This window comes from Diadema setosum, chromosome 17, assembly GCF_964275005.1.
Source record: "Diadema setosum chromosome 17, eeDiaSeto1, whole genome shotgun sequence".
Taxonomy (NCBI): Eukaryota; Metazoa; Echinodermata; class Echinoidea; order Diadematoida; family Diadematidae; genus Diadema; species Diadema setosum.
In genome coordinates this window covers 4,449,067-4,475,074 of record NC_092701.1, presented here as the reverse complement: position 1 = coordinate 4,475,074, position 26,008 = coordinate 4,449,067, and the positions used below count along the sequence as shown (strand labels likewise).

At 38.2% G+C, this 26,008-nt stretch overlaps 1 protein-coding gene across 1 annotated transcript in view; it reads left to right on the top strand.

Moving 5' to 3' along the window:
- The window catches only part of LOC140241107 (uncharacterized), a 189,200-nt gene that overhangs the window by 67,785 nt on the left and 95,407 nt on the right, over positions 1 to 26,008 (top strand). The window contains exon 4 of the mRNA XM_072320875.1: positions 15,863 to 16,113. Within this exon, the coding sequence (XP_072176976.1) occupies positions 15,863 to 16,113 (251 nt within the window). The remainder of the gene's footprint in view (positions 1 to 15,862; positions 16,114 to 26,008) is intronic.

Sequence of the window (26,008 nt, the reverse complement as noted above, 5' to 3'; positions counted from 1 at the left end):
TCAGCACTTGCCATATAGGCTATACAGTTGATACAAAATATCTTACAATTTCCAGTTTTTTTGTTCAAATGCAATTAATGCTTTAGTATGAAATCGTAATTATGTCTGACTGATTATCATTCGAAAGTTATTCAACCAGGAATAACATCATGACATTTTACACTTCAATGGCAGAAACATTTATTCTTTTGTAATTTTTATTTTATACACAATCAGTGGAAAATTGTGAGGTGATGACATCATCAGCTTATTCATTTGCATATTCATATCAACTGTTCAAGATCTATTTCTTAAAAGTGAATGAATCTTTAAAAATCCACGACTTCCTTACTTTTAATCTGATTTTGATCAAATTTTTACTGTTGTGTTTTGTGTTTGTAACATTTTACACTTTCTTTCCAGGCAAACTTGTAAGTGGGCTGGAATTCCTGTTTTAAACCACATTAGGACTATACTGTGCTCAACTATTAGTTTCTAGGATGGCAGTCATCAAACTTTGTATTATCTCCTCCATTCGCTGTGGTTTGTCGGAGAGACGACGGAGCTATTTTGAACTGGGCAGTGGGGATTGACAAACAAGCACGAGGAGGTGATGTCATTTACGTACTCTTCGTTCCAGGAGAAACTTACCTTTGTGGATTTGCAAGCTCACTCAGGATGCCGTAATGAGATCAAAATGTGGTCACCAACCATGAGCTCATTTTTTTTCCATACATGCATTGCAAAATAATGTAAAGCAATAAAAACACATATAGACAGATGCATAATGGAAATGTGCATGTGATAATTTTTTTTGTTAACAATTCTCTAAAGGCATATTTTTCAGCTGTATTGTTCAGTTGATTAATGCTAGATGCATGTCTGGAAAAATGCCTGACTTTTTTTCTTTTTTTTTTTAATTTCCTGTGACAGTTGGAAAGGTGCGAGTGATGTACTGACTTGCACATTACCTGTGGCACAATAGATGTAGTCTTGTAGTCACTGAGTAATCACCCTGTAATTCAGAAATCCCCCTCTCCCTCTCCCCGCCGTACTATAGGAAGCAATGCCAGCTGTTCGCGGTGGATTAACACATGGCTAGCTAATGCTTGGTCCACAAAGCCTCAATGAATGATGCCCCGTGTGAGAGTGTGCTTTCTCATTTTCATTCCATGAGGTAATGTCTCGTAGGTACAGAGATCCTGAGTCTTTTCTTTCAGCCAACTCGCTCCAATTTCTGGCTCTTGCTGGTTTGTTGGTTTGTTCTTTTGCCGCTCGTGAAACATTGTTTGGAGAACACTCATTCACCATGTGCGGAGAGAGCTAAATTGTCGTGACGATTTTTCCCCGGGATCGGTTGGCACGTCTGTCTTCTGTTTACGTTTCGCTTTCTCCCATTCCGGTGCCATGTATCGCGAGCACCTCTGGCGGGCCGGGCGGTAATCCCTCCGACAAGTCCCCTTTAACTTACCTGATGTACAAGGGGGATTCGGGCACGTACCGTCTCCTGTACATTGTAACGCCTCATGCCTTGTACGTGAGCATCCTGCTTCGTGGTTATACAACAAGCGAGTAGAATGTCAGGAAAGTGGCACGCAAATACAAGGAAACCTAGATTGGAAGATTATGTTCAAGTACGGCAAAACTTCGGGCCTCTTTTAGCTTTACAGCTGTGCACTGGATCCCAAGGTTCTGAATGACGTCGGTTTGCCATAGCTGAAAAATTTGTGGTGTACTCCCGAGCAGTTGTGACTGTATGCTTCACACCGTTACATGGATAGACGTCCTTGTACATGTCATCCTACTTATTTTTTTCTCACATTCGAGGTTCTTGTTGCCTTCAGCTCTATCTTGAGAGAGGCTTGTCAGGATACAATGTCAATCAATTCTTTCGACAAGTTTGTTGGATTTTGAAATTGAGTTTGGTAGCAGTGGTGGCAGCGACCTCAAGGATTGGAACTCATCATTACTATAAGTACAAGGAAAAGTGATAGAAAACTAGAAGGAATGAGTCATACCACAAGGAAAATCACTGTGACATGCCTGTATTGAGATTTTACTGAGTGTTCTACCTGCCTGACTTTGTGTCAAAAGTCTGAAAAGAAATTTGCAACATTTAAACCTTTCCCTCCGCTATTAAAGTTTCAATAGCTCTTGCCATTTTTGTAGATAAAATTGATTTTAGGAATTGATGAAAGTTGTCAGTATTGCAATTCTCATGAAGCCTGTTTTAAAAAAAAAAGAAAAATTGCACAAGTTTCTGAATTCAAGATCTCTCCATATATTTTGATATAATGATAAATCTATAGATATATAATTTGTAGATTAATACAGTTTTAATGCCACTTCTCATAAATGCCTCTATGCCGACTTGTAGTAATATTGAACTTCTTCGCAGTGATTTTACAGGAAAGTTTGATGAGTGGTTGAAACTTGCCATAGAGTTTGTGCAGTACCTGAGACCCAACTTTACTTGTGGCAGATATTCAACTTCATTCTCAACCTGTTCTGAGAACAGATAGTATATTAATCGTTCCAACAATCCCTATAGAACAATAGTTGTCAGGGGCAATTGTCAAGTCATTTGAAAAAAAAAAAATACTGCTGAAATTGAGGAAAATGATGTTCAGTTCTTTGATTCAGAATCACAAGTAAGGAATGAAATTGTTACATCAGTGGTAGTAGCACATAGCTTAATTGTATAATTTTGGAGTGACTGCATCGAGTGTTACAGCAGAGCACTTCGGAAAGTTTTGCTGCAAGTTTTAGCTATGATCATTTTTTTTTCCCTTTAAATGTACTCTCATGTGAAATTACTAGTACCTTACAAGGTCACCCGATACTTACTTCTTTCAACCTGGCTTTCTTGCATCTTGCATCTTTTTTCCCCATCATCGTGAGGGTCTGACTTGGTTTTTGTCCGCCGCTTTTACTTGGGAGGTGAAGAGTTGGAAACAGTTTCTTAATCAAATAGTGCTACTTGTCAGGAAAATTGTCAGTTTTGTTGCTAAAGGACAGCTCACCTTACCTTTAAGGAGAAGAAAAAACAAACAGAAATTCCTGTTTTTGTTTTCTCACAGCATCAAGGTGAATTGGGGGAAGTTGTGCTTATGAAATTGATTCAATATCATGAAGGTGTGGATGTAAGTATCGTATGGAGTCCCCTTGTATTCAGAAGAGCATAGTGATGTTCTCTTTGGCATACACACAGTATGAATTTGGCATGCTTCATTGAAAGCAGGGGAATAATGTGATTTTATTGTTTCCAAGGCCTTTGCATTTTTTTCATCCGACATCAGGGGCACAGTGCAATCGAGCGAAAAGACAAAGCTATTGCAGTCATAGTATGAGGGTAATTCACATTATTGCATTATATTTTTTTTTTTGTTATGGTGATGGCATTAGAATTCTGAATTCTTGTTTTTAGATCAGATCTCGCAATAGCCCTCTTTGAGAGTGGTCATGTTGGCAAACGTTCCAGCATCTAGGGAGCAGTAACGCTCCCTGTGAACAGAACATCACGAGTCACCTTTGTTTTGCCTATCTGCACTGACTAGATGGCATCACGCGGCCTTTAAAAACCTGGTGTGAAACGGACACACGGAGAACTTGATAGTGGGCATTGACAGATGCTTGTGGGGGAAAAAAATGTTATCTGTTGTAGAAAAACACCAGAGATTCAGTTTCACATGGAGAGGATGTGCCAGCCCATGTGATGGTGTGTAGATTTCGACGAGACCCAAATTAGTCATCTTCCAGAGAGTTACGCAGTGGACCAATACAAGAGAGAGAGGGAGAGACATTCCCCCATGGAGGGTGAGGCAAGGGGAATGCGACAGAGGACACAAGAACTGACACCAGGCTCGACCGAGAGCGCAGTTTGGATGGGTCCAGCCGGGAGGCCCAGCGGTAAGGTGGCAGAGGCAAGTCGTGGTGATGAGGGGCCGTTGACAGAGGCAGAGACATCTTCATCATCGTTTGGAGCCAAGCAGAAGGTGATGCCTGCTGCCAGGAGTGCAGAAGAAAGTGGTTTGGGAGCAAATGCTGATGTGGGCGTCAGGGACTACTTACAGACAGTAATGGACAGATTCTGTCGCAGTGATGTTCCTCGGAGCATCGGCGATGGACTTAGCAATAAGGCACGGCGATGCGATCATGCTTCGAACCAAAGCATCGACAGTGACGCCAGCCTCCAGAGTTCCTCCGATTTCAACCTACCTCTGTCACGGCAGGAATCGTGTCAGGATCTGTGCCAAAGCAGCGGATGCTGCGTCCTCAGAGACGGTGACTCTGACAGCGGGTACGCAAGATGCAGAGGTGAGCTTGACGATGGGGACTGCTCCCGCTGGTGCATCAGCGAGGACATGGGTAGTTTGAGAGATTACAACATCGTCGAGGACATCCTGGAGACCAAGCATAGCTACGTCCAGACGGAGAGCCGTGATGAGGACGTCGACTCGGTGGACAGCGATGGCAGCATTCCGAGGTCGCAGATTTCACGAGACACTGATAATGTCAGAGCTCCAGATGATAATGGCGATGGCAGTTATGATGGTGGCACTGGCCTGGAGGACTCCCGGGCCCTTCCGGAGACCGTCGGACCGAAAGAAGCGGATAATCTCTCCGTGGGGCGCATCAGTTTTGCCAACGTTGTCATGATGGTTGTCAGATCTCTTGGTGATGCTGCTGTGGAGGTGAGCTTCAAAGATCAGTTTGCCTAATTATTTGCTCTTCTTTTTTTTTGTCCATCCTCAGTGATGATGACTTCTGGTGTTCTTCAAATTGCTTGATATCTGCTAATGTGCGTCCTGGTTTCACGTCAGTTTTAGAGCTCTGTTACATTGTAGATGGAGAGTGATGCAATCCTTTGATCAGTTTTCATTTGAGATGTGGTTACTTGTGGCTGCCCCATAGTGTTCATTCAAGCCATATTGTTATGTGCCATAAATTCAGTGAGTCTATTTCTTTTTTTAAAGAAATGTATGTATGATGTACATGCATGTGGCATTCATGTTCGGATCAGAATTAATATTTTCATGTGTTTTTAGATTCACAAATAGCTCCCAACTTAACTATATTAAAAAGAAAATAGAACCTCATGAAATATATGGCACATACAACCGTGATATAATCACTGTTCTTTAATTAGAGGCAGTAACCATCCTTAAAATATTTATTGTGCATACCAATTGAACTTTTTTCTGCTGTAAGGTGGAAATCTACATTCTGATGTTCAGATCTTTCTGTTCAGGTTGAGGGTACCGTATTACTGAATTCTTAGATTTTTTGTTGGTTTTTTTTTTTGTTTCCTTGTACTTTGATGATACCAGTTATTTTTCAAAAACTAAAAAAAGGATTGAACATTGTTTGAAAACTTTAAGCTGAGGGCAATTTGCCAATCAGTTGCAATAAAAACAACTGGCTGCAAGAAGTCATCAATTCAAAGCAAAGACATTCAGATTCAGATGCAAATTCAGATTCGCTTGTTACCTGCTTTAAATCATTATTGAGGACATGCTGGAAAAAATCATATGTGACCCCCACATTGCACAACCAACGAAAAGTTGCCAGACATGGACTTCTCCAAAGCTATGCAAATATTGTAAAGAAAGAACACATTCTGGAAAAGTTTATACAGAAAAAAAAAAAAGAGGCTCTGAAGTTTATGGTCTATTCAGGCGCTTAATCTTACTGAGCTGCACTTTGTGCATAAATGGGGAAAAATAGCCATAGCTTCATTCTTTCAAAAGCTACAACTTATACAAGAGTCGGAAGTGAAGAGTGTGTACAGTTCTTTTTTCTTTTTCTTATGAAAAGGAGACTCTAACACCTAATCACACTATTCTACCAACAAAAAAACAAAATGATGAGAGGTTACCAAATTTTGCTGGATCGTCTGCATCCAAGCTACAGATAGTTATGTGTAAGTCTGCATCAGTGACGACTCCCTGTGAAATTTGGAAATAGTCAAAAATTTGCAGGCTTGGCGCCGTGATTTTGCATGTCGCTGCAGATCAGTTATGGACAGTCACGTGTACTTACGACCCTGCCAAGGCCTGTATCTGTGCTGCATCCATTTATCCGTATCTATCCACGGCGGACTTAACTTAACATATTGAGGGACTGTGTAACTGGGGCTTCCTTGTTAATGAATAGCAATTACCTAATCCCATTTAATCTTTGCTATGTCAGCATTGCTGCTTTGTTGGACTGTGGCACATCAGTACACCTGAGTGGGCTTGCTCTAGGACTTTGTCAAGTTTGGATGGATTACAAAATAATTATGAAAAGCTTGGCATGGTATAGGACAATTCCAAACCAGTTTTCAAGTGTGCCTTAAGAATTGAAATAAAGTTATAAGCACAAATGTATAAATTTGATCAAAATTTGATACAAATCATAAAAATAATCAAGTTAGGAAGTGTTGCTAATTTTCACAAATATTTCTTGAACAGTCAATATGATTATGCAAATGAGTATAAAAGTTGATGGTGTTGTAGCCTTACGAAGTTGTCATGTGGTTTATACACAACATCTTGAAATTTCAATGATTTTTTTTTTCTTTCAGATGATATTATGCAAAAATACTGATCATTGTCAAGATTTTCAGCCAGAAATGACACTTTGTAAAGACTCTTTTACAGAAGAAAAAATTCTGTGTTGTCAGGTTTTTTTTTTTTGTTTTTTTTTACGTAATCAATGGATGATTGTTGGGTAATGTCATCATCAGCTCACATACAATTTGCACATTCATATCAATTGTTCAAAAAGTGTTTGTCAAATATGAGGCAGCTTATCTTTAACATTTGATAAGGTTTTTTTCTTTCTTTCATCCTGTTTAGATAAATTTGAATTGTGCGTGTAAGCTCTTGTTTCTTCATCTTTTTTTTTTTCCAAACTGAAGCCCCTGCTGGAAATGATGCCTGGATTTCAGTCAATCACTGTAAATATGGAAATTTTTGCATTGTTGGAATTTTCACACATTTGGCACAACCAGAAACCATTGATATTAGAATAAAAGTACACAACATTTGTGTTTGCTGTTTTGTTCCAGGAGTTTGAGTAATGTCTTGATTCCACAAAATTAAAAACATGCAAAACTCATCTTGCCAGGCCGACCGCAAAAAATTACTAAAACGAAAATATCCACTTTTACAGTAAGATGTTACCAGGATGATTTATTTTACTAATGAACTATGATAATCTTCATTAAGAACTTTTAATGGATCAATGATTCTCATCATATCTAGGAATTCATATATTGGTGTCAGCTGTAATCAATGATTATCAATGATTGTCATTGTTTATCAATCACTATTTCTCAATGCAAGGGGATTAGTTTGCCAAGTTTAAGCCACATGTGTGCGCTCACAACTTTAGGGTAAAATTACCCCAATGTTTAGGTACAAGAAGGGAGGACATGATATGTGCTTCTTTCGTCATTTATTCTTTCTTCTTTTTTTTTTTATTGGAAAGGGGGGAGGGGGAGGGAGCTTTGCAGAAGATGCCTTCCTATCAGATGCAAGTGGGTGATGTTTCCAAGGATGGCTTCGATTTAAACTTTACATGAATGTTTAGAAAATAATCAAATGACCATTTTCGTTTGCTGCCACAAAAGCGGAATATACATCGTAGGTTGATCTTGATCTCCCTTATATTCCATCACTCACTCTCTCTCTCTTTCTCTTCCTCTTTTTCCCCTCTAATATCTACTCCCCCCTCTCTTGAATCCCGTACCAGCCAACATGCCAAATGGCGTGCCAAGAAAATTTAGAATGTTTACGAAAGAGAACCATTAACGCGATCTTTTATGGGGGAGAATTACGTTGATGAAATCATTGGAGCGAACCCAGCCGTGGTGGCGGTCAACTCTTTATGGGGGGGGGGGGGGGGGGGAAGTGAGGGGACGTGTGTTTTGGTTTTCTTGGCAATGGGATACAGCCCCTGTTGCACTGTGGGGTATGTGAGCACAAGAGGGCGCTGTTAATGTTTGATGAAGTGCTGACTTTGCAAACCACCGCTGAGTTCAGTTTGGGTCGTCCATTGGGCCGCAGCATCGAGGATTGTGCAGATAATTTTCTCTGTACATAGCATGAGGTGAAAATTCTTTGTGCAATGTGTTTGTGTGCGAGTGTACTCTATAGAGACACTGTGGGTGAAGATGTGAATGTGTTAAGGGATTGTATAGTTTTGGCTGAGACCTAACTTCAGATTTCTAGCATTTTTGGTAAGATAATGACAAACCTGTTGTGAAAGAGGTTGTAATTATAAGAGAATTCAACATTCATTTGATGAAAAATTGATTTTGAAATGGCAGAAATATCCAGAACAGAGCAATTCTAATAAATGGTAGGACCAAACTTTTATTGCAATTGCTTTTTTTTTACTTTGTTTTTGGATGTCTCAGCCATACCAAAACTGATTTTCTGATGTAAGCTTTGAATTCCTTTTAGAATGGTATGCTCTATACTATTTCATAAGTGATTTCTTGATACAAAAACTTAAAAGCCCAATCCCCATCTCCACCAATACTGTACCATCCCTTTAAGGATAGATAGATAGAAAGAAAGAAAGAGAGAGAAATAGAGAGAGAAAGAAAGACAGACAGAATAAAAGAGAGTAAGAAGATGAGATGAAAGGGTAAAAAAAAGGGCAATAGACTGTACGGTGAACTGGAATGAACGGAGGAGGGTCTGCTATGTTTACCTACCATGTACGTCACAAACCCCTCCGTCTGCTGTGTTAACCTGGCAATGCTCCAATTAAACTCTAGTCATGTAAAGCCTAAAAGGTTGCAATAAAACGTGCGTTTTCCCTCCATTCTGCCGCTACAAATGACTGTGAACATGTGCAAGTGACAGGAACATCAACCCCTATTAATGTGGCCATCAGGAAGTACGTACACTACTTGACAAGTGTAATGACCAATTGATGTGACAGACAGTAAATCATTAAAGGTGTATCTGTGCTAAACAGTTGAATTTTCTGACACTGTAGTTTAATTTTATCTTATTTTTAAATCTCAATATTTGAATCACAATCAATATCTAGATATTTTTGCCTGTGTGGACACAAAAATTACACTAATTATCATTATCATCATCATTATAATATATATCACAAGAAATCTTGCTTTTTTCTAAATTATCACAATAATTCACCCTGCGGTTACCATATGAATGCTGTCAGAGCAAATAATATGAGATTTTATATCCCATCATTCAAAGCACACATCATGACAGCATGCACACTACAACAACAGGACACGCACTATACGCCACTGTGACATGCAAGAACATAGAAAGAGCAAAGAGAAGCTCACGCAGTAAAGTGCACCGTGTGTGCCAGTTTGTCAGATTTCATGCACATGGAGATTCGTTGGCAAAATATCACGATCGATTATCTGGGATATTTCTGTTTGCGTGAATACTTGCCAAAAAATCTCGAGATTTAGAAAGGTGATTATTATCCACATATGTGTGATTGTGAGTATTAAATTTTTTTTAAGTGCTCATGCATTGCAGTCTCAAGAAAATATGGCACACAGGTTGTTAACATGATGGAACACAAAGAGTTCACATTGCATGCATTTTTTGTTATTTTTTTTATATATTCGTTTTTCCTTTCATACATGTATGTGTGAGCTAGTGACAACTGTTCTATTCCATTTGTGTAAGTACAAACATTGAACTAAGATTATGATATTCCATTTCTTCTTTTTGGGGGGGAATCTGTTATTTTTTCAAGGCTTGATTGACTTTTTTGCTCAATATATATACTGTATACACCGAATATTTCGTGGGGTTTTTATTTTTGTGAATTTCGTGAATCGGGTGCTATTCGTGAAATTAAAATCACGCGAAAATATTGACTCTGATCCCGATGTGGATGTGATGTACGCGTGTACATTTCTCCGTTCAGTACAGGACTCCACGATAGCGAATTTAACCACTCGTGAAATTGTCAGGAATTCCTGATTCGCAAAAATTTAGACTCACGAAATATATGGCCTATACAGTATTTTTGTAGGGGGCACACAGTATGCAAGTTCATTAAGAAACGAGCATTGCTGCTCATGAAATATGCATTGAAATGTCAGTTGCTAAATTATTTTAAAGATAAAGGGGATTGCTTTTCTTACCAATTACCGTGTAGTCGTGTGTGTGTGTGTGTTTGCCTGTCTGTTCATGTAGGACTATCAATATCAGAGTATGTGTGTGGGCATGGGATAATCTGTAATCCTGTTTTTATGAATCGCTGATGCACAAACTGAATAAAGTTGTCATATATTTTTCAGAATTGCTTGTAATAGCTTCTAAAGGCCTTCTTTGCTTGAAACAAGCTTGAACCGGGGGAATTGAAACAAATCCCGCAGATACTGGAGTTTACATTCTGATCATGCACACCTACGCCCTCTCAAACATAAAGAATGAAAATATCATACTATTTTTAGACCATGGATATAAGCACATATGCACACAATTTCATCAGAGTGGTTTCTCTGTATCCAACAAATTGGTTAAGAGTTCAGTTTTGTTCCGGAGCATCAGTGGTGCCATGACCGTTTCTTGTAATTTGCTATACACATTTCAGTTTGGTTTAATGTTTCTTCTCAAAGAAAATGAGGTGTCAATTCTCAGGAGAATCTTGACTAGAAGTTTTTAAAACCTTATTATCACTCTCAGATAGATTTTGACTCTGCGCTGTAAGTGTTCATTGCAAATCTGATTTATAGATTCTTTTTTTGTTTTCCCTGCAAGTTCATATTTTGAGAGAACAAAACAGAAAGACGAATGTGTGAAAGTTCAGGAATACCAAACTTCCTGTTCATACATATAATACAATGAGACAATGACAACAGAGATGCAGGTTAAAGTAATTGTGGTCAATCCTACATGATGTTCGGCAATGATAGAATTCTTTTTTTTTTCTGTATACTTGATATGCTTTGTCTTTATTAAACTATGAAAACAATTTTTTGTTCTGAAATTTGATGTAGTATACTTTGATAGTATGTCCATTTGACAGTGCAATTTGACTGATGAGTCAAGCTTACGAAATACATTCAAACTTGTTCCACTGTACATGGCAGTCTTCCCCCCTCCCCCACACCCTGCCCTTGATATTTGTATGTTTTACAAATGTCACTGGTACAATAAATCACTCTGTAATGTCTGATCTTACGTTCAATTCAGAATTATTTCTTGAAACCAATAGTACCGACTGTGAGAAAAGAGGAGATTCCTACTTGTTGATGCCTCCGACAAGGATGAAATATTGGGGGGAAGTCCCCGTCCTTTTGTTTTTCCCCTTTACTTCTTATTTCCCACTTTGTTATCAGCCAAAGTAAATCTCTGTGGAACGATGAATCAGTCATTTGATACCATCTTGCTTGGCTCTCCCCCTCATTGCATGACCACCAAAGCCCGCAGTCATTCTTGTATGAAAAACAAAAAACAAAAAACAAAAATCAAGATGATGCAGTATATAACTGTACGATGAAGTGTTTGACAGTTGGCACCACAAGCGATCTTTCGGAAAAACAAAAAACTGAAACAAATAGAGTAAACATTAGGGACAAATTTTGTGATCCATATTTCCAAAACTGAGATACCCGTTGTAGGATAACTTTCTTGGCTTTTTTCTTTTATAAACCCGCAGAATGCATTTTATACATCTACACAGTGTTCACTAGATGAATTGTCCCAATCCTGTACTGATAGGCAAATAGGCAGTTTCACATAATTTTAAAGTTTTCTAGTTTTGTTTTAAACATCTCTCTGCAATGTTGTAATACTGCCTCTACTTTTATGAATGCATCTATAGGCCCTACAGTCAATTCTGCCACGTAAGTAGATCTTGACGGGACTTAAGAAATACATCTTAAATATTCACCTTCCGCATACACAGAGGAATAAAATATGCACGTAAGGCTACAAATGTGAATTTTGATTTCTTATTTTCATTGACTTAGCCGATTATTCGATATGATAATATGTGCCATTGACTTTCTATGTTATGCAGAGATGACTATAGTCAGATGGGAATACATAATACATTTGTTGCTGTGTTTCTGAGAGCAAATTGCAGCAGTTGTGGCATACGATGATAAAAACTGCCAATCAAGTACAAGCACTATCGCTGTTGCTATGGTTACGTCAACCATAGTAAATCAGTGCTGAAGGTATCCTTGGATGTGGATTCAATTGAAATGCTTGATACCGTAGTATAGCTACTGGTTTCAGGACATATGATCGATTTTGTGCGCATAATGCTTTGTACTGTCTTCTGACCTGCTGAGAATGGCGTGCAGTTCTTCGAATTCTCTACGATGTGCCTCTTTTTTTCCCCCATCATTTTTTCCCTTTTCTCTCAACTTTTGTATCTCATATTTTTGGCTGACATAATTAGTACATATGGCGTTCTGATATAAATTGTAAAACAACTATTAACTTGTTTGGGTCTGGCCCCATTATATTCTTTCAGCCCCAGTGTTTTGAGAATGTGTGTTACGGCAAGCTCATTTTATAATACATTCATGGGTTAAATTTTGATATACTTGCATCCTTTACATTAAAGTCAGTGAAAAAATTCAGTTAACCTGAAAAGAAGTTGACTTACGACTGCGTTATTTTTTTTTTATTACAATGAAGTGATATCAGTGATTTCTTTTTTTGTTGTTGATTATACGAGTGAAAGTATGTCATTTTTCAGTAAAATTTGGTCATACACCAAACAAAAGGATGCCATCAATATGTGACCCGCTACAACAAAAGGATCCTAAAGTCGCTGACGGCTGAGCCGAGAAAATCGGGTTTGAAGTCACATCATCAAAATTGGTCAGAACAATCGGATTTGTGATTTGGGCATAATTTTGTAGTCTAATGTTTTGTCTATCATCTGCCGAAATTTCAAAGCTAAATGATAAAAGGAAAGGCAAGAAATTAGCGTTTTTCTGGGCTATCGTTTTCCGACTTTTAACGTAACAGAAACGTGTCCGAAGTTTTGGATTTAGCGCCGCAGCTAGACTCCGCCCCTAGCAACGAGGGACTGATCTTATTGGGCAGTGCGTGGCATCCAGATTACTGATTGGTCGTGCATAGACCGCTGGCGCTAAGCTTGAATGAACATCGTGGAGGTCGCTAGGAGCATACCTTCTATTGTCAAGCGGTGAAAACTGTCTCGCCTCCCCTTGATCATGATAGCGTCGGAAGGAAAACTTTGAAGGCGTTTTTCTTGAAACTCTGATTTCCACAAACACTTGACATGCGCTAATAAAATCATCGATATCTCCGCAACCGAGTACTTTTATGAGTTGTGCTATATATGAAATTAAAGTAGGAAAGTAAGGGAATAATGTCATGCCATTTTCAGAAAATTGTCCTCCCCAACTTTCGGATCCTTTTGTTGTAGCGGGTCACATATGAGTTAGTACTTGCGTGCAGGCTACATTCTTCGGCCTAATCAATGAGATGGAAAATGCAAGTAAAATACTGCATACAGTCAAACATGTCATGTCACAGTCAAATGGTTCTACATTATATTTCAAAGTTGATTTTTCCACTTGACTTATGAAGATTTGACAGCTGGCAGATTTCTCATTCAACATTGTCTTCTCATGACTCATTCTTCCAGCTAACTTCTAGAGTGAAAATGTGGCACTATGATATGAAAGGCATAATTTACCATTTGCAGATGGAACAAAAACCCGGCATAAATGCTTAAAAGAGTTCCAAAAATGTGAGTTTGGGATAGAAACAACCAATGTGAAAATTTGAACCAGTATAGTCGATGTTAAGTATTGTTAAATATACAAAACGTGAACAATAGTTCGTGTATAATAGAAAATGTTTCCAGACTAAACCCTCAACATTTATGGCTTAATGAGAAAAATAACGATATTTCCCTATATTTCAGGCTTTCTTGCAAAAAAAATTGTTTATGATAGAATGTTTTGTGATACAACTGACCTACACATGTATGCATCTAAAGTGATATCTTGAACATTTTTTGAATCACTGCTCCCAAAGGTAAACAGGACCTGTAAGCAGCTTTTAACAATTAGTCTTCTCATGCTAGTGTGATCTTGTCTTTTGAAATAAAGCCAACTTTGATACGGAGTGGCACTTTGCATCGTAAGACAATTATTTTCTGACATCTGCAGTTGGCTATGATGATCTAAAGACACTTTTATCGTCCATCCCCTTTTACACATCTGCTTTTTTGGATGCACGTCAGTTGTTAGTTTGTTTCCAGTGTGAAGTGGTCCCCCTGCGCTGCACTGCACACGCAGAAGTTTGCTTAATGGTAGGAGCTCAAGTGGAATGAGTGTTGCCGCGGTTACAACGACTTCCCATCCCTTCGTGTGACCACCCGTGCATAATGTGGAGCCGCCTCGCTCCGCCTACTTTCAATCAAGTCACAGTTTAATAGTCGGTAGCGTAGTCTGGAACCTGAACTCTAACTGATTCACCCCTTCCAAATCAAGAGGGCTTATCCGTGCAGTCTGTTGTAGGCCTTCATTTATTACTCATCATTTCCTTTGTGGATTATTTCTTTTTCCCCTTATACATGAGTTAGAATTTGATTTTGCTTCCTTGTAAGAATTCTAGAGTTAAAATGGGATGAAGGAGTTCATTAATTTGCTATTCAACTGAGGTAGGCAACGTATTTGGTGCAAAAGCCAGTGTACATACCAAAGACCCCCTAAAAGAATGAAACCTGCGTTTTCGACTGCCTGGAAAAGAGAGAGTTGTAAATTTAAGAACCGACATGTCCATTTTTTACCAATCTGAGATTGTTTCACAATGAATCTGAAAAAAAAAAACCCACCAAGAAATGATTTAAATATATGTGAAAATTTCAATGATACCTCCAAGAATTTTTCTTAATATTACATGCAATAAGTGCTGTTTTATTGAAAAGATGTTATTTTTCCTTACTCTAAAAAATTCTAAGAATGGCATTTATTAGGGTTTTTTGCATTCAAACTATGCATATTATATACAACTGGTATGTTGGTAAGGTTTTGATAAGAAAAATTATTGGATTGACTTAACTTTTTGTGTCATGCAATTGGGATAAGAAATTTAGAGTTATATAAGTAAGTTTTAGCTTTACAGAAGCTGCAAGTTATCATTACACACATATGGGATTGGTGTATTGGGAAGTGTCAAACAGATTCTTTTTGAGGCTTTGCTGCTCTGATTCTAGAAACTGTGAATTGACAAAAAAAAGAAAAATGTGCAGTTTCATATGTAGGGAGTAAAAGTGCAAATATCAGAGCAAAGCATTGGCACAATTGTTTAATCAGCATAAAGGAACAGGAAGTTGCTTTTACACTATAAGGACTGCAAGCTAATCTTTTATTTTTTTTGTCTTATTTTTAGATTATGACCTCCAGACAAAACTCGTCAGACAGTTCAAATTTTTTATGTTTATATTAATCATTCTCCCTGTACAGTTGAACCTCTCATATCCGGACAAGTCGGGACCGGGGCTCATCCGGATAAGGGATTTGGCCGGATAAGGGAGACTCAATGCTTTATACATGTACATATACATACACATGTACTGATGTAGCCCATTTGTACCACATGTAGTAATGTGTATACTGCAACCTTTTCATTGTTACACTCAGTAACAGACCCCAAAATAGAGGTGTATGTTAATGTTGGAAGTAATATGTAATTCATGTGTGTTTGTGTAGGAGTTCTCAAGGAGTTGGGAATCCCCCTTTCCTCCCGTAATTATTAAAAAAACAAAAAAATCACTGCGAGATTGCGTCCGGATAATAGAGAGATCCGGATAAAGGGAGGCCGGATAATAGAGGTTCAACTGTAATTTGTTTTTTCCATTTGTTCCCTTTCCATCCTGGCTCCAGAAAGCACGAAGGACATTCTCGGTCGGCGACGACCAGCTGATGCGGATTCGGCAGCAGCAGACGACGGCAAAGTCGACGAACTCAAATTCCAACATCTTCGCCTCGGTCAAGGAGGAGGACGAGGCGGGGTCGCCCGCCCAGTCATCCTCCCTGTTGCCGGGGCAACCGGTAGCCAATCAGCAGGAGAGTGCCTTCGAGGACGTCTTCTCGCCCAACTCGTTGACGGAGACGCAGAAGAAAGCCAGAAACATGTAAGTATCATCAAGCTTTCCTGACTTATGTACTCCATGAGGAGTGATTCTTTTCTTCATTTTTTTTTTTTTTGGGGGGGGGGGAATTTTAGGGTTCCATGACATTTGCTCCTGCAACAATTGCTCCCATGAAATCTCTTCTCGCTAAGCCAAACATAAATTTTACCTACAAACATAACCCTAATCTTTAACCTAATCCTCACACCAATAGCCTAAAGCCATATCACAACCCAAACCTTAACTCTAACCCGTAGTCTGTTGAGAAAATAAGACCAGAGCAATTGTCACAGGAGCATATGTTGTGTACCCAATTTTTTTTAGATATCATTAACAAAGGCATATTTTAGAGTTTAAACATGGAAATTGGAAGACACTAAGCCTGTGGTGGAGTTTTAAATGTCCCGAGATGTTAATTTTGAAGTAGGTGGAGTGGAGCTGAGGCATGTGGGAGTGGCCATTTTGAACTCGGAACCAAAAACAAACTTGACTTGCATTTAGTCAAGATCTTGTACACTGAATGTCAGTTTCAATTGTTCTCTCTATGTTCATCAGGCAAGTTAACAAAGCTTCTATCATGCATCGTTCCGTGATTGTTGGGTTGGTGATGTTGCTGTTGCTTGTAAGATTGCTTATGTTGTGACAACATGCAGTACCCCACTTCCAGTGTGCTTGGTTTCAGAGATTCAAGAATTGTGCTGTGTGTCCATATCCTACTGTATGTGTGTGTTTGTTTTTATGAGGGAAATAGAGGTAGCTCACTAAAACAGGATTATGTACTTAGAGCATTTGTGGAGAAGCAACAGTGCCGTAGAAGTTTATTCAAAGCTCAATAGGATGTCGTTTTTTAGTGTAGATATTGGGAGGGGGGGCAGCGCCATGGCATAGTGGATAAGACTCGATCCTGATTCCCAATCGGAGAACCCGAGTTCGATTACCGCTCATAGTGCTTACGTCCTTGGATAAGATGTTTTTACCCACCATGTCCCTCTCGACCCAGGTGTTGAAATGGGTACCTGGCAATGCTGGGGGTAATAATAATGGCAGGGCCCTCTGGTAGAGCAGCGGCAACACTAAAGAGGCTACCCTGGATAAATGAGACCTTATTATCATTATCATATGACAAAGGTATCCTTATAACTGCTACTTTATTAATGATCAATACATTATTACACTTTTCAACTGGTACTAGCCATCAGATTTCATCAATGGCTTTTATACTTCCCAGACTGAGCAGCGCTGTGGCTTTGAAGTGGAGGTACCAACAGTGACTTTGGTGGAAATTTCGCCCCAATTGTATAACACTCACCATTGTGGATCACATTGTAACATGTTGCTTTACATACTGAAGCACACAAGCCAAGTTTGCAATGACCATATGGAAATGCGAAATTTGCAGTGACTCAAGAATGCAATGTTTTGTCCTTTCCTTCCGAGTGGTTTACATTTTCGATAGGCATCATTTGAATACTTGAAGTGGACAGATGTGATCGCTGCTTGAGTATGCATGTAATCGCAAGTTGAATATATTCTTGTCCTTCTTTCTAGGCAGTGAACATTTTACCCAGGCTCTTTCCAAACACTGCTTCAAATTGCATTCAGCAGTTTCAAAGTAAAATGGACAGAGCAACTTTGAATTGCTGTATACTTGTACGTGGATAAAAAAAAAAGATTACCACCTGAATGGAGGCCTTGACCAGTCTTGACCAGTGAATGAGTCAAGATGTGAAGCACCAAATTGCTGTTCCCGTATCTAGGGCATTTCGTCTGTCTGTTTGTGTTTTTGCCTCCTCCGTGTCCCCCTCCCCCCCCCCCCTCCCACGTCCTGTGACAAGAGCTCATCTTACTCATCCCACAACCCTTTGGCTCCTTTATCTTGTGTACTCTCTCTGTACTCTCATCAAGAGAAAGGAAGAACAGTTTCTCTCATTACTCAGCAAACATCCCCAAATGAGGTGGAGGAAGAAAGTAGGAGGGGGAGATAAAAGAGAAAATTAAAGGAGAGGCATTGAGTATTAAAGGACAAGTTCACCTTCATACACATGCATATGGATTGAGTGAATGCAGCAATATTAGTAGAACACATCAGTGAAAGTTTGAGGAGTAGTGGACAGCTCATTCAAAAGTTATGAATTTTTAAAGTTTCTGTGCAGTCACTGCTGGATGAGAAGACTACTTCAGTGTATGATGTCACAGGCATAGAACGATGTAAAGAAAATGTAGAGAAAATGCAACATATTGATGAACTTGTTCTTTAAACAGGGAGAAACATGTGTAGAAGAATTAAATCCTGACAGCTTTGCAAGGCTATATTACTTCGGATAATTTTGTTCTCTGCTCACATTTATTCCTCTCACATCAGCTTTTCAATTAATTTCCTCTATATTTTTGTATCATCTCTTGCTGGCCAGGATTTCTGTTTTCTCTATAGTGAATTACACAAAACACTTTATAAGTCCTGTGCTTCCTTTGTTGGTGGTGGCAGCCATATTGTCTTCTTCCACCTGCAGTGCTACAATAAAAAAAAATGGTTCTAATGTAAAAAATAGTTTTATAACTTGTTCATCATCCTTCATCCATCGACCTTCATTAATCATCAGTTAGGTTCACATGACGTTAGAAATCTTTGAAGTTTCAAACTCTGAGCTTGTCTTTAAGATTAGGAAGCTCGTGTGAACCCAACTCATACCTTCTAGGCTTTTATGTGTGATTTGTTAGTATTCTTCTTGTATTGCTGCCCATGTGATATTCCTATATGATGATAGTCTTTTGTCCCCCATTTCAGTGGAAGAAAATCTGTCTGCTATCTTCCTATACTTTCATTGTTCAAATTATTTCAATTTCAAGGTGTAAAAAAAAACTTTTATTTTCTTACAATACAAAATAATTACAATGAATATCTACATACACTGATAGTTTATGTACATTAAAGGACGTGTAAGCATGGCACCAAAAAACAAAGCACACCTAACAATAAACACATTTACTGATAGAATTCAATGACCACCCCCCCAAAAAACACAAACAAATAAACAAACAAACAAACAAACAAACCATGAGTGCATGGTTAGAATGTATACTGATAGGGAAACTTAAGCATCCTAATTCCTATAGTTATAAACTAAATTCATTCACTGTAGAGTTTCCATATATAATTGTAATTATACTTATCTTTTTTTTATGTATTTGAGATTTATCTTTCTACCATCTCCTGATCAAGAACATTTTCTATTAAACTAATGCTTATCCATGCAACACAGAATTTTGTTGTTGTTGTTTTTTTTCTTCCGAACAGGTCAATATTTCATGGATCTTGTCTAATAGGCATGTCTCAGTGATTTAAATGAAATAGAATGAAAAAAAAAATGCATTTCAGACATGTGCACATTACAAATGAGTTAAACTTTAACTGGTATGCATGTTGTATCTGAGACTGTGTCTTTACCCTACAGAGGATTACTTTTGTCATTTTGATACTTTCTATCATCATTGCTAAATTTAAGCATCATAAAGACCAGCAAAACTAAATAAAGCAAAACACAATCATTAATTCAATACAGAATTATGTAGGGGAAAAAAACCCAAGTAAATCACCGTTCTCATTATCTCCAGGATTAACTTCATCGTCATTTGTCATGAAACTGAAGAAGAGAGTTTTCCTTTTTTTTTTTCTCTCTCTCCTGTCCTGGGATGAATATTATCAAAATGAGCCTCTCTATAAACACACCAAGAAGCTGGCCATGCTGTCTTCGCATATTCCTTCAATCGATCCCAATTTGAATATATTCACGTCGAAATGAATCCCACACTGCCCGAGCAAAAAGTAGCCGGACACGTTTATATAATTCACTTGGTCGGAGGGATATATTGTTGAGGGAGCCGAGAAACACTGGTAATAATGTGGTTTTTTGTTGCACCCAGAGATCGAATGGAAGAGACACCGGGACACGCGCCCGGGGTAAGAGAACGCAACTCTCGCTGGGACTGACCGGCGTGTTGCGTCTTGTTTGCGGGAAATGTAATACAATCAACTCGCATCCTGCACACACGAAAGGTCAGGCCTGACAAGTGCGGTGCGTAAAAGATGCGATTTTGACGAGAATTTGTCCCCCCGCGTAATTTGTCGTTGTCTGCACGCAATGCAAGTCGTGTTCATTTCCTCTCCCTCTTGTTCCTGTTTTTTCTCCTCTTTCTCTTTCTATCTCTCTATCTCTCCTTTCCTCTCTCTATCTGTCTCTCTGTCTGTCTCCGTTTGTTTGTATGTCTGTCTCTCTATCTTTTTTCTCTCCTCCTTTTCATGTAAATGTTGCTGAGGTGCATTAGGGCGGCAAACTGTGTGGTTTTCCTTTGATGGACCTGAACGTACCCAGATTGTGATTCTGTAGAGTTTTGAATTCTCCACGTGTCTTGACATATTACCCAAGGGACGGGCCTGAGAAGGGAAGGGGGGGGGGAGGGAGAGGGGGAGCAAGGAGATAGCAATACATAAAGAGATCTTTCGTAATTAACACCATCGAGTATTCTGTGCTGACAGCTCTCATTAGCTGAATCTAATCAAATAAAGCTTTTCTTTTTAACCTGTTTAGGACAGACTGATTTTGCTACAACACACATATCCCATAGACACCTGCCCGAGTATACTCGGGACTCGTCCTGAATGGGTTAATATTAGATTTGTCAAGATGCAATGTAATCAAGTCAGAACGGTATATTGTGTTTCTTCCTCTAAATACATTTATCCCCTAGATCTCCATAATCCTTACAATACTCTTTTGCTTTGAAGTGCCACAGAGCAAGACCTCTTGGGCAGACAATACTTCATGAATGTGGAACTCTTGCTGTGAAATGAAATTATGCAATAGATAGGAAAATATATCCATTGTGGAATCTTTCAAATTCTGCTTAAAGGCCTGCGTACTTATCATGTCACTTTTGTACAGATTCGACTTGATTCAGATTGCTTGGATATGTCTGTCTCCTGCAAGTTTTCTGGAAATCTTTCTAATAGATTCTTTCTTTGACTTCAATATCTTTTGCCTTGAATATGATTTTGTCACGTGATGAATTCCTACCATCATTTATCATCCTCATTGTTTTTTTGTTTTTGGTTTTTTTTTTTGAATAGAAGAAATCGCCCTACATTATGGGTACTGAACATCAACAAAGCTACCAGCATATAATCGTATTGAGAGCTGTCAAGTTCTACGTAGTTATGTGGTATTTGCCCAAGAGACCTTTTTTTTTGTCTCATTTGATAAAAAAAAAGAAGAAAAAAATCCTTAGATTGCACCGCACCGTTTCTGTTGCCATGGAACCGCAAATTATGTAAACATCAGCAAAAATGTAAAGATGAAATTTGATAAATAAATGGATGCTCTGAAAGCCCCTGAAAGTCAATTCTGAATGCGAGAGGTTCTTGCAGAAGGAGCGGGGGGATAAAGAAAGAAATGGCGCACGGCCGTATGTACCTCTAATCTTCACTTTCACTCACATCTAGCTAGCATTACCAGGCAGGCATTAGGAGGAGAAGATCCTCAGATGCGTTCATGTTAAAGCTTCTGCCTCACAATCGAGGCCACGTAGAGCGGAGATGCGTAGATCCAAAGCTTGACTGGTTATCATATTTCCCATTTACTCTGAGCCGATGTCTTTATACCTGCACGTGGCAAGAGGAAACAGTCCATCCATTTTGTGTGACTGCTGCGGTCATATTTAATGAAGAGATATTCTAAGGGAATTCTGAGGATGAAGCGAAAGTACAAAATGTAAACTCTTAAATTCCAGTTCAAACTGATAGAAACCTAACCTGGAGTACTGTTTAAAGTGACAGAAGAGCAATAAGAGAAAATGTGAAAGTATTGTATATATTCTAATGTACACTGGAGAAATAAATGAAAATGAAAGTAATACAATAAATGACAATAATATTTGTATATATATATATATATGTATGTATATAATATACATATATATATATATATTATATGAATATACATTTGCCTTCATATGCATACATAAATCATACATGCACATATACACACATATCTACATATGAAGAGTTTGTCTCTGTCACAAAGTACAAAATGATACCTTTTAAATGATATATTGGTCACTACATATAAAGGTATATTTTTGAAGTTATGGTCGGAAGAAGCAAAAATTTTCTTATTTTTCTCTTTATTTTTCTTGACCTTTAATCGCAAATATCTCCTTTTGACAAATATGGACTTATCAGTTTTTGCAAACAAACTCTTCATATAAACTTACATACATATATACATGATATGCACAGATGGAGAAACATAGAGGTAGAGACAGACAGACAGACAGACAGGCAAACAAACAAACAGGGAGAGCTGTCTATTGAGCGTGCCGCATGCTATCAATGTCTGGATTTAATTTTCTTCCATTACGTGTCATTGCATAATATACACAATGGATTGGCTGATAATGAGTATGAGAAGTGGCTCACTATTAAAAGACAGTTTATGGCAGATGTTAACCTCCAATCATCTTCTTTCAATATTGTCTTGTGCTTGCGAGAGAAAGAAATTGATGTACTGGGCAGATGTTGCAGCTTGATCCTGAATAAGATGCCGTCGTGTCTTGTGAAGCCACAAATGTACAGACAACAGTGGATGGACAGCTGAACACACACACACACACACACATACACTCTTACACACACACCCACACACATAAACAAAGAGCAGAAATGATGTCTGCTTGGTGTATACATTGTCATCTGATACATTAATCACTTCACTTTGTCACTTCAAATGATGAGTTTGTGTTTGTTTGTGTCATTTTCCCCACCTGAATGTTAATTTGTCACAATGAGTCAAATGTTGTGTCTTTTATGCTGAGATGACAAAGAGCCCCCCAGTACTCAACAGTAGCACAACAATCAGGTATTGATAAATGATGGGTGTATTTTGTTATTTTTTATTCCTTGCCTCAAAATGTTTTAAACACCCTTGACATTTCCCTCTGGTATGCATGCAGGTAAAAGGCAAGGCATCCTTTCTTGAACATTACACCATTGTTTGCCACAATCAATGTTACCTTACATCGTCTGCTTTCTTGCTTTCTTTCTTTTTCTCTCTCTCTCTCTGCTGTCAAGCTCTATCCTTGATTTTTTTTTTCTTCTCATGTCGTCATGTGAATTCCTGATCATCTTGCTCTTCTCACAAGCATCCGTGTGAAAATTGAAATCTTTCTTCCACCAGAGTGGGAAGAAGAAGACATAGAATGTGAAAAAAAGGCCAATGAAAAGGAGTGTGGCAAGGTACACAAATACACCTGTCCGTAAATGTGAAAGGTAACATTCCCATTGTTTATTCGTTTGTTTGTCCCCCCCCCCCCCACCTCCCCCCACAAAAAAAACAAAAAAAAACTTGTAAACAGGTACAGTCGAATCAACAGGCAAGGGTGGTACATCCCATATGCAACAATAATTATGACTATGATTCTGCTGACCTGAGAATAGCAATTTATAATAAGAGTGATAATGCAACTGATGGACATTTAGTCCCTCTTCAATATAAATAAACACTGATTATTCAGTGTTTTAGTTGTAGCTTTGATAAAAATCATGGCATACCTACTTAGCTTAGACCAACAAACTCCTGATTGCTTGACAGGTGTCATATCTACTAGACATCAGAGCTTCTGCCCAATTATGTATTCACCCTAATTTCGATGAAGGGTAATTTGTCAATCAGTTGCAATAAGAACAATCTGATGTAAGAGCCATTAATTTGAGTGAGTGGTTTTCATAGCAGTAAGAGTGGTTGTACTAGCACTGATGATTATACAGTAATCAATCTCAGCTTGTTTGCTCCTGAAATCTTATGGATCCTGTGCAAAATGTGTAGGACTTTAAGAGTCAGATAGGCAAAGAGCCACATGATTTTACTTTAGCCCATTGAAAACCGGCCCTGAATATATACTCGGGCAGGTGTCTATATGGGAAATGTGTGTTCTAGCAAGATCAGCTTGGCCCCAACGGGTTAAATAGAGGGAAAGGAATAGTTCAGCATCATTGCTGAGAGATGGAAATTCCGATTTTTGTTTGGAAACAAATAACTCGGCAAGCAATGTTTATGTCATGGGATGTTGACTCTTCCAATGTAGTCAGTGACTTCTGTATCAATTGGCTAATAAATGTACTGATATGTAGCTGGTGAAGAATTCTCTCAAATTAACAAGTAAGTTGTGACGCCAAGAATTACTGGCATCTTGTTTTGACACACACACACACAAAAGAAAGATATATAATGCTGGATCCAGATACAGGGTGGCACTGTGTAGATAAACAATGTTAGCGGTCCCACAAAGCATGCGGTTGATTAGAATATAATATCTAGTTGAAAATGTTAAGGAGACACAATTTGTCTCCCTGTGGTCGTGTATCTCCCAAATTAAAGTAATTATGAACATACAATGTCTCCCTACAGGTGGACATCTTTTTCATGTTGGTATACAGATGTTACATGAAAATTGGATTATATCGATGGACAGAAAGAGAGAGAAAGAAAGATAATGAAATAGAGCGGGGAAAAAAGAAGGGAAATAAGAATGGAGAAGGATAGACCAAAAACATGAAAAAGAGATAGCTAGAAATGTGGAAGAGAGATAGCTTAAAAAAGAAAAGAAATGTGGAAGATAGATCTAGAGGGAGGGATGGACTGAAGACATTGTGAAAGACATAACAAACTTGGAGCTGAATATCTATTCAATGAAAAAAGAATAAAGATGCATACACACACACACACACATACTGTTTTTAATGAAGAACAGGCATGATATCCAGTAGATTTGATTCTGATTTCTAATTTTTGTTTTTTAAGTCTATACACATTTGCCTTTTTCCATGTATCAAAATCACCTGAAATTTTGATTTTCATATTGTTCAACAAACCTCAATATCATCCCTGGGAGAGGGATGAATACGAGATAGAATAGAGATAGAATATGTGAAATAGGGACAAGATTGAAAGAGACTCGGTCATGAATTTCAATCATTATGGGGGGGGGGGGGACACTTGTCTGTTTTGAAGAAAGCTCTTCAAACTCCTGGTTTTTTTTTTTCTGTTTTAGCTGTGATCCAGATTTGTAGCACAAAAGAGCAAATGGACTAATGCATCTATTCAAATGATTTCCAAGCTGTGACAGGTGAGTAGTCTGATTTCTTCGGTGATGCCTTTACCACAGCACTTTTTTTTTCTTTGTAAATGCATGACTATTTTAAGAAACATGCTTAGGCATTTGTTCTGCTTTTAAGACAAAAAGATTCAGGTCACCCAGATTCACAAATTGGGTCTTTTGCAGAGCAGCAAGCCAGATGTGTTTGGTTGTGGCACCATTTTGTACAAAGCCATTCCTGGTCAATCTACTTAATGTACGTATCTGTATCAGGAGGAAAAACAAACAACAGCAACTTGAGAAAACATGTATGAATGATTGTAAATGGGGTGAAATCATTGTACTGTTTTATGCTCAAATTTTGCATTCTTATAGAACATTTTTCTTTTTGGTCTTCTTAAAGTTATATGTCATTATTTCATGTTGAAAAGTGTCTTTGAAAATGACTGATGACCACTATTTTCATGAAAACCAATATTTGCTCTTTAAAGGTTTATAATAAGATTGATTCAGTTTGGGCAAAGGAGAGGTTCTTTATTTCTTTTGAACACTGAACAGATATTGCACTTTTTAAAGGTTTAATAATTTATAACACTTGATTTCCCTATAGGAGTTTACAGCACGGTGGGAAAATATTGTTTCAAAATTGAAACAAAATTAAGACACACACCCCCCCCCCAAAAAAAAAAGAGCTTTTGGCTAGACTTACTTTCATTTTTATTGCCATTCTCCATGTAAAAATCTATAGTAC